The following is a 10,035-nucleotide window of genomic DNA, read 5'->3' on the forward strand; positions in this document are numbered from 1 at the left end:
ATGCGCACAGGAGAAATGCGGGGACATCGACGTTCAATAGTGTGGTGTGATCGTAGTCGTTAGATGGCCATCCAATGGTCCAAACAATGGACTAATGTCAATGTTTTTCCAGTTACTAGACAAATAGATTTTTTTTCCTATTCGTCAAACACGAGCTTTGAAAACACGATAAATGTCCATGCATGCATGCAAGTTGTTTCTCTGGGTGCAACTCATCGTCGTTGCATGCTGGGCTGACTCGGTGAAGATCAAAGTCTCGGGCAAGATGATAAAAATCTATTGTTTCTATCTTGGCTACAGTTTTGGTTACCTGCCGAGATTTTGAGATACCGAGCGGTTACCTAGTTTATTTATGCCCCAAGAGTAAAAGGTATACCGAGCCAAAATAATCATTTTTTATCAAAAAAATTGGAAAGACAACTCAAAAGAGAAAAAAAAAACACGTTCTTGACGGGCTGCAAGTCATGCATGTCCTAACAATCCATGCTTCACAGATATTGTTTGGCCCATGTTTGATCACTGTCCTGTACTCCGGATTAATTTTAATTGCAAGAGTTAACAGTATTGCTTGCAAATGGGGATGTAGCTCAATTGATAGAGCGCTAATCAATGCGGAATAGAGGCACGGGGTTATCTCCACATATCTTTTTATTTTAGTTTTTCTGCCGACGGACTTCTTCCTTTTCCCTAAAATAAATTGACCGGGAAAATAAAAAGAGAAGTGCGCCTCTTGGGCTTTAACTGGGCTGCAATGTGGACCCTAATCCAGGTTGGAACAAACTGCCCATGTGATCCATGCACTGCCTCAAAAAAAAATGTGATCCATGCACGCTCCTTCCAAGTTCCAACATCGCCGTCTCCCTTGCTCCAAATTCTGCCGCATCTGTACGCCGTCCTGCGACGAAATTCCGGCGCCGCCTTCGCGCTCGCGCCTGGACGCCGCGTGCCCCATCCGCTACTGGGCACCATCGGAGCGCCTCACGCCTCAGCGGCTCGACAACTCTACTCAAATCTAGCTCATTTCCTACAGCTTAATATACTTGTGATTTAGCTCCTTGGTAGCACCTACTTATATAGTTTTTCAGTACACTACTCAAGCTTCACTTATCTACACTGCTTCTTGGTGGCAGCTGCAGCTGTCTGTGATTTTTTGTACACTTGTAATGCAACATGATATTGCCGTTTGGGGCACCAAGGCCTGCACCTCATATATATCCTGACACTCAACTTGTGTACATCTTGTATAGTTCGGATTTTAAATTTTTTTTTGTTCCCAGTTATTTTGTTGTATAGGCAATGTGCGTGGGATGAATTAGTCTGATATTGCATAAGCAAGACAACCTAACTAACACTATATGCATGTACATTTGCTATATATATGATGTACCTTGCGGTTTTACTTGACATGCATAATTGGGCTGTATGACACCATATGTATTAAATTTTAGTTCCTTTTTAGAAACCAAGAAATTTCATACTCAAATACTACTTCCTCGCGTTCTAGATACATCCATTTGAGCGTCAATTAAAATTGGACGGAGGGAGTACTTGTTTAACCGCAAGTTGGAAAGGGATTGCCCTTGAGTACCAAAAGATCGGCGACCCTCAAGAATATAATACAATTATTTCGTGCATCCATCTTGTGTTTCAGTCCTTTGGGCCAAAGGATAAAGCAGTCACGTGGGAAATGTAGCTAGCTACCAGTCCCCTAGCAGTTATGAATGTTCAGAATTTCGGTACTCTGGGGCAAAAGGATAAAGCAGCCACGAGTGTGCACTGCAATCAACTTCCGACGGCAGTGTCAAGCCAAAAAAAAAAAAAGGAAAATCCATCGTCTGCCGACAACTGATGAAATCCGGCAGCAGAGTCTCTATCAGACACAACCGGGCAGATGTTAATCCTAGAACCCAGCTGTGGGTAGCACCATCAAAGCAGCTCATTACGCGATTGGAGCGACGGCGATATCATCCTCGCCGAAATTCAGCTCATTATCTAGGCATTCATTCATAATTCAGCAACGAATTGGAAACTAGTGACAGTTTGTCTCTGGTGTCATCCGTTGCTTCAGCATTGCCATTGCTGCAAGTTCAGTAGTGCCTCCTAGCGGGAATGGGATGCATTATTCACCCGTCAGTGGTTACTGACTTCACCTACTGACCCAGCAATAAACATACATGAAAAGACTAGGAGGATCACAACAAGCCCTGTCTGGATCAATTACACACCATATAATCCAGGTTCTATAATATAACACCCCATATAATCCAGGTTCCTCCGTGTAATAATATCCTGGGAGTTGGAATCGGATCTTAGTTACATAGGTAGTACACACACGGACACATTATATTATTGATATATGATCCAGCAAAATGCTCCACTCACTACTGGCCCAGCAAGCAAAACACACACAAAATGAGCAGCAGCCGCCTTCTGGATCCAGCAACTTTGGCAATCAATCACAGTGGTTACCTAGGAAGGGTCGTCGTCGCGGCAGCGGGTGATGGACTCGCAGCCGCGGGTGTAGGGGTTGGCGGTGGTGCTCACGCGGCAGTTGTAGTAGGGCACGCCCGGCCGGGAGCAGGGCACGGCGTCCCCCCGCAGCGCGTCGTAGCTGATGTACCTCCGCCCGCCGCCGGTCGCCCACAGCAGCCGCCCGTGCGCCGCCTCCGAGCCCATCGGCGCCTCCACCCCCATGTCCATGTCCATGTCCATGCTGCTGATGCCGATGGCGCCCTGGCCTCCCCTCCCCTGAACGAGCAGCAGCAGCAGGAGGAGGAGGGGCAACACCGGGGTTGCCGCCCATGGAGATGGAGGCATTGCCGGAGGAGCAGGGGGGGATGGGGGAGCTGAGATCTCGGAGAGCGGAACAGTTGCTGTGGCTGGATCTTTTCTCCCGGATGAGATGAAAGAGTGGGGGAGAGTGGGGAGTGGAGTGGTGGAGGTGGCCTTAAATGCAGTGCCACTGCCGACAGTTGTCCGTTGTGTCCCGTGGCCGTGGGGAACGGACCCGTGGGGTTTACTGTTTTCCTTCCTTGTCCTTTTACCGCTGGTTTCTCCTCGGGAACTGAATCGTTCGACAGTACGCCAATTTGGAAACACAAAGACATTATCCACACAGTTTATTAATGCATCTCCAACGCAGACCTCAAACCTCCCGCAACTGTCTGAACTATGAAAGGCATCCAACGTTGATCGGGGCGGTTCGAACTTGATTTCTCCCGCAAACCGGAGAAGATACACCAAACTTTTGCAGGGGAATGCGGTATGACCCCTCCCTCCGAGCTGATCACTACCTTGTTTATATACTCCCTCCGTTCGGAATTACTTGTCGCAGAAATACATGTATCTAGACATATTTTAGTTCTAGATACATCCATTTCCAAGACAAGTAATTCCGAACGGAGTGAGTACATGCAATTAGTTGTAGCCCTTTCGACCACTGAAGTATTGCTCTCCCCAAATACAGCAAGTGCAACAGGTGCATCAAACTCTGAAGGTCTGAACCCAAAAAATCAGCTCCTGCAATCCAAATTCTCAAACTTTAATAATTGATCACTGCCAAATTCTACACATTGATCGATGGATACTAAAAGTGAGAACTGATTTAACACATTGACCTATGAATACTAAAAAATGGGATTTGATTTAACTTTCATACCTTTAGCGGTGCTCAGGATGAGGTCAGTCGCGCGGGTGAATGTGAACATGGAGGGTGCATCATGATGATTGAATTTGCGAAGGAAGTAGTCAATCAATGAGCAAGCAGCAACAGCTCCATCCTTTTTATGGTCATTGCCTCAAACACAGACTTTGCCTCAATCACCTATCAATCCAAAACCATTGATTAATTGAGATGAACTGAAAGACATAACCTTTCGATGATGTATGCGGAGGTCTATCATGAGATGAGATGCATCACACACTGACCTGCAGGTCCACGAGGAGTGGCACATAGGTCTCTTCCATCTTTGAAGCGAGGCAAAAGAAAGCCACTACCAAGAGCAGTGTCACCCACACTTTGCCTTCCTGCCACGAAAAACAAATTCCTCAATGATTCCAACAACTTTATGGGATTTTAGCAGGGTTTCTTCAGTTGCTACTGAGATGATAGACTTACAGGAAGGAGATAGACGGAGAGGAACCTATCAAGGTAGTTCATAGACAAGGCCGTAGTCAACGACAAAGAATTTGCAGATTTAATTAGCTATCACGGCACCATACATCAGGAAGGTATCATCGAGCAGAAATTCAATGAGAAAATTGCCACTAAAAATGGATAAAAAGGCATATTCCAAATCCGGCCCATCACATATCAGTACCACGCTAGAAAGGAACGATTTGAATCAAATCAAGATGCGGGGGCTCACCTTCCAAAGCCCATCTATGGCGTACCTCCTGGCGATGGCCAAATCCAGGCCCCCGAGCCGCCGCCACAACATCTGGGGGTACCTGTCGGCGGGCATGTGCTCCTTCTCCGTCTCGGCGAGCGCAACCATAGTCCTCAAACTGCATAGGGTGGTCAACCAGGAACCCATCCGCCGGGTGCTGACCAGGAAGACGACAGTGCTCTGGGCGGCGAGGTCGTCGTCCTTCCACCATTCCATGCGACGTGGGGATCTCCCTAGGATATGTTTCTATTTTCCTTTTTACGGGATATCTTTTTTTTGGGAGGCATGCATGATCGTAGGGGGCGGGGTTGTGTGCACGTGGAGTTTTTCCCTGCGGTGGAGTATGGTTAGTCAATATAAATTAGTAAGTGCACACAAAAAACATATCAATTAAGGCTAACTGTTGGATTGAGATTCATGGGCCTAATCGTGCCGTGTTGATTGGTTTGTGTGGTGTTGTGAGGCTAATTCGGGGTGCACGTAAGGAAGTTCTTGTTTGATTGTTTAATAGTAGTGCGGATATGCATATATTTTTGTCACGTGAAGCTACCTAGCCCGCCCTATTACTTACGTTACACGGATTGATAGGTTAACGATGGAAAAAGTCCAAAACAAACTTTGAATTTGTAGCTGAAAGCTAATTCAAACCCTAAACTCCCAATCCCTAAAATCAGCACACCAAATTCACTGATTCTGGTCTATTTGAGACTTGAGAGGATTTAACTGTTATTCGCTGAATTGGGCCGGCCCATAACACACTCTCTCGCGCTGCTCTGGTTTTTCTTTGTTTTTCTTCCTTTTTTCTTTGTTTTTTTCCTTCGTTATACTTTGTGTTCTCACTGATTTTTTTCTTTGTTATACTTTTGGTTTCTTTTGTTTCTTACTTGATTTTCTTCATATTGTTTTTCATTTCTCTTTCTTTTGTTCCTTTACCGGTAACCGAGTTTTTCACACATGTCTAATTATTCTCAGTACCCAATGTAAGTTCTTAGCACAAATAAATTTTGATACACTTTTGATATATTTCAGATATGTTATTTACATTTTTTTCAAAAGATGATTTAACAAAAGCGCCATAATATCTTTCCAAATACACGTTTTTACATTTCTTAACAACAATAAACATTTTATAAAACTATGCGGACATTTTTTACATTGTGAAACATTTTTAAAATACTATACACTTTTTTCAAACACTTGTCACGTATATTCTTTTAAGGGTATGGCATATTTTTTTACATCACACAAACTTTTTTCTACATTGTATACACTTCTTTTTGAAAATGTCACAAGAATTTTTTTTGAAACTCGTGAACATTCTTGAAATGTTACATTTTTTGAATGGATGAAACATTTGTTTGATTCACATGAGTATTATTTACATTGTACATACATTTTTTTGAAATGCCTCGTACATTTTTCTAAACCCAAGATATTTTTTAGATGTCACAAACTTTTTTCACACATTTTCTCAGGTTTTAAAAAAAGTGTTTGCACTTTAAAATTTTAGTCCAGTTTCCAAAAAATATGTTTCAAAAAGTGTTCGGTTTCCCAAAATTGTATTTTTTTCAAACAATAGTTGTATTTATTAAGTATTCAGAATTTCCAAAAGGTTCTCACACTTTACAAAATGTCCAGACTTTTCCAAAATTGTTTACATTTTCAATATTTGTTGGCCCCGAAAAAATGTTTTCGAAGTTCGACGCTTCGGTGTTTTCCAAAAAAAACATGAAATTCCAAAAACATTATTTGTGACACAAATTTTGAAAATCCGAAAAACATTCATAGCATGTGAAAAACTGTTGGAATTCTGAACATTTTTTGACAAATGTGATTTTTTTGAAATCACGGACAATTTTCAAAAAAAATGTGAATAGAACTTAAAAATTCCATACATTATTTTGAAACCACAAAAGGAAATTGAATTTGTGCCAAAAATACAAAAAAGGAACATTTTTTATCTTCTATTTTTTTTATGAAATGCGCGAACATTTTTAGACTGCACAAATTCTTGTTGTGGTATAGTGGGTCGGCCTAAATTATCGTCCGCGAGAGTAGCAGGTTATCTGGTTAGGATTGTAATATACGCAGTATGCGGAATAGGTGTAGGGTCTAAAATAGACCGGGATTACAAGTTCAGATTGTGAATTTCCGGATTCAAAGTTCAGGGTTTGATTTAGCTTTCGTTCACAACTTCAAGGTTTGTTTTGGACTTTTTCCACTAAAGATTAATAGTTCTAATAGATCCATGGGATTTTCCAGCATATATCTCTATTCTTGATCCGTATTTTTCGTTTGGTATATAATCGAATCGAATAGATAGAATAGATAATAGATAGATAGATTGAGTCATGAATCCTAGTAATAGATCAGAATATAATAGTGTGGACTGGATCCTGGTGAAAAAAGAACACTGATAACTCCCGCACGTTTGGTTTGGGAGCTCCCCGGACCGAACGAAACGTTCATAGCGACCCATCGATAAAAACGAACTACTCCCTCCGTTTCCAAATATTTGTCTTTCTAGCCATCTTAAATGGACTACAACATACGGATGTATGTAGACATGTTTTAAATTGTAGATTCACTCATTTTGCTTCGTATGTAGTTATTTGTTGAAATCTCTAGAAAGACAATTATTTAGGAACGGAGGGAGTACAACGTTCGGGCAGAGATAAATTTCAGACCGAACGTTTTCTTCCTTGCCACCTTTTTCTACTGGCCCAATTAGCATGAATTCCAGCAAGCCCAAAGCCCAAAAAAATAAAAAAAGGCCAAGGGTAGAGAAAAATAAGTTACATAAAATGGCAAAATTTATTTCCTTATGCATTTTCGTACCGACCATAATATATATCCATGGCAAGAAATACATGGTTTTGTAACCAAAAAGAACAAGAAAAATGCCATGATTAGAAAAGTAAAAAAAATGCCATGGTAATAAATGCAACATATTTGCCATGGCAAAAATACTTTTATTCACATGGAACTTTTAGTTTAATTTGCCATGGCAACAAAAAATAGTCTATTTTTGCCATCGGAAAAACTTACACTATTTTTCCATGGCAAAAAAAATATGTATTCAAATGGCAATTTTTTCTTTAATTTGCCATGGCAAAATCTATACTATTCTTCCTTAGCGATAAATACTTCTATTCACATGGCAATTTTTTGTTTAACTTGCCATGGCAAAATTTATACTATTCTTCCATGGCAAAAGTACTTCTATTCACATGGCAAATTTTACTTTAATTTTCCTTGGCAAACTTCACACTATTCTACCATGGCAAAAATACTTTTATTCACATGTTATTTAAATTAAATTTGCCATGGCAATATTGGTAATTATGCCATGGCAAATAAAATGTGAAAGTTCCATGGCAAAAAAAGAGTATAAATTGCCATGGCAATAGTAGTTAAATATTTGCAATGTAAATATAGGTAATTTAGCCATGGAAATAAAATGTAAATTTGCCATGCTAAATAAAGAGTAAAAATTACCTTGGAAATAAAAGTTGAAAATTGCCATGGCGATTTATGTAAATTTGCCATGCCAATTAAAGGAAAATTGCCATGACAAAAAAAGCTAAATATATTGCCACGGTATTTTACTATATACACGAGGATACAAAAAAATGTAGATTGAAAAATTGCCACCATGCAGAACACAAAAGTGTACCATATATTGTTTGGTGGTAACTAGCACATATGCCCGTGTGTTGCTACGAGAGAGATATTTTTTGCGAGAAGCAATGGGAGAGATAATTGATGTGTCGACCAAAAATGATCTCCATAGTGGTGCAATAGAGAGAAGAGTTGTGGTCTACTCGCGGGTCATGTTTGTCCCATGAGATCTTGATAATGGTGGCGTTAGTCGGGGTGGCGGCAACCATCCTCGTGCTTTTTTTCCTCCGGGTCCGCCTCTGTCTTGGGTTTGTGTCGACTTTCGGGGCACGGTTATTTTAGCGCCCTCATCATTTGGTAGCTATGCGGCGACTTTGGGGCACGGTTACTTCGACCACTCTTTCTTACGACGACGTAACCAGATGGATTACTAATTGTAGCACATAAATCTCATTTCATTAGCATATTTAGCGCATAACCAGACATCAATGTCCCTTCTTTATTAGGTTTGTTCTCTTTGATTATATTAGCGCTCACGTGCCCACAATTCTTTTATTCGATCCAAACAAACATATTCTCTTTTATTGGCCGAAGCAAAAAAATTGCTCCCCCGAACAACCCAGTAGGGGAGTGCGGCTGAGGACCAATACTGCTTGTGCGATGGAGTTAATTTTTTCTTGGGCCAACTACATGGGGCCTACTATATGACACTATTTGCGTAAAATAGTGCGTGCGACGCACATCAGTTCGTGTATGAACCAGCACACTGGTAGGCTCCAAGACGACCTGTGTTTGTAAGGCGCGAAAAAATCTGAAAATTTTGAGTTTGAAGGATCGAAATCATGCCCTCAAAGACCCGACTAAGTGGTGCTAGCCACTTGAAGAAACGGGTCCTACCAACCAAGGGCCAGCTCAAACCTTTAAGATCATACTCCAATGTCAGATTGGAAACATTTTTTTTTGAACTTAAAAAAATTGCTGAATATTCTTGCAAACAAGAATAATTGTGAAAATCCCAAACATTTTTTTGAAATTCTTTACATTTTCAGAAATACACAACAAAATTTTAAACATTCAAATTTTTATTTGAAAACACGAGCCTTTTATAATAACATCAACGTTTTTTTTAATTTGTGATTTTTTTTAAAAAGGAAACATATTTTGAACAGTCAGAATAATTTTTGAAAATGTGTTTCTTTAAACTCGGACATTATTCTGAATTTCCAGACATTTCACTAAAACAAGAATATTTTACTTATTTGGAGCATTTTTTAAATCCATTTTTTTTAAAAAATCTTGAACATCTCTGGAAAACACACGGAAAAAATGGAACATTTTTTTAAAATCTGAACCAATTTTGAAATGAGAACAAAGATTTAATGTTATGACATTTTTTAAAACGGAATATATTTTCAAAATTCTGAACATTTTTAAAAGGTTCGATTTTTTATTATATTATGAACTTTTTTAAATTTTGAATTTATGAAAAAATGAGAAAAGAAAAATAAACTTGAAAGGAAAAAAGACAAAAGAAACAAGACAGAAAAATAGAAAGAAATAGAAAAATAAAAATAGAAACATAATACAGAACAAAAAAAGGAAACGGTTGAGCCCAGCTTGGGCGCCCTGTGTGAATTTGTGACTATTTTGGAATGAGACCAAGACTTAATGTTCTAAACATTTTTTAAAATGGAATATATTTTAAAATTCTGATTTTTATAAAAGATCGAATTTTTATGATATTATGAACGTTTTTGTTTTATTGAAAGTGAAAAAAAGGATAAATAAAAATAAAATTGTAAGGAAAAAATACGAAAGTAGCTGGACAGAAAAAGAGAAATAAAAGGAAAGGAGAAATAAAAATAACGCAATACAAAAAAAGGTTCAGCCCAGCTTGGTCGCCCTATTCGAATTTCAAATATTTGATGCTCATTGCGATGAATTGAGCTTTCCCACTAGCTGGGCCACACTACCAGCGGCCCGTGTAAGAAATTCTGGCGTTTTTCCTTTTCTAATAGACGAACAG

At 39.6% G+C, this 10,035-nt stretch overlaps 1 protein-coding gene and 1 pseudogene across 1 annotated transcript; both read right to left on the reverse strand.

The window, feature by feature from the left end:
• Positions 1–2,192: 2,192 nt before the first annotated feature.
• Positions 2,193–2,925, reverse strand: LOC123042765 (rapid alkalinization factor 23). Its single transcript, XM_044465155.1, has one exon. The coding sequence runs from the start codon at positions 2,815–2,817 to the stop codon at positions 2,470–2,472; it is 348 nt and encodes a 115-aa protein (XP_044321090.1). The 5' UTR covers positions 2,818–2,925; the 3' UTR covers positions 2,193–2,469.
• A 220-nt stretch (positions 2,926–3,145) lies between these two features.
• On the reverse strand, positions 3,146–4,599 carry LOC123039677 (cyclin-D3-1-like; annotated as a pseudogene).
• Positions 4,600–10,035: the final 5,436 nt, after the last annotated feature.

The sequence above is a fragment of the Triticum aestivum genome, chromosome 2B, assembly GCF_018294505.1.
Source record: "Triticum aestivum cultivar Chinese Spring chromosome 2B, IWGSC CS RefSeq v2.1, whole genome shotgun sequence".
Taxonomy (NCBI): Eukaryota; Viridiplantae; Streptophyta; class Magnoliopsida; order Poales; family Poaceae; genus Triticum; species Triticum aestivum.

Excerpts from the sequence above, each read along its gene's own strand:
- LOC123042765 (XM_044465155.1), bottom strand. The coding sequence starts at position 2,817 with ATGCCTCCATCTCCATGGGCGGCAACCCCGGTGTTGCCCCTCCTCCTC.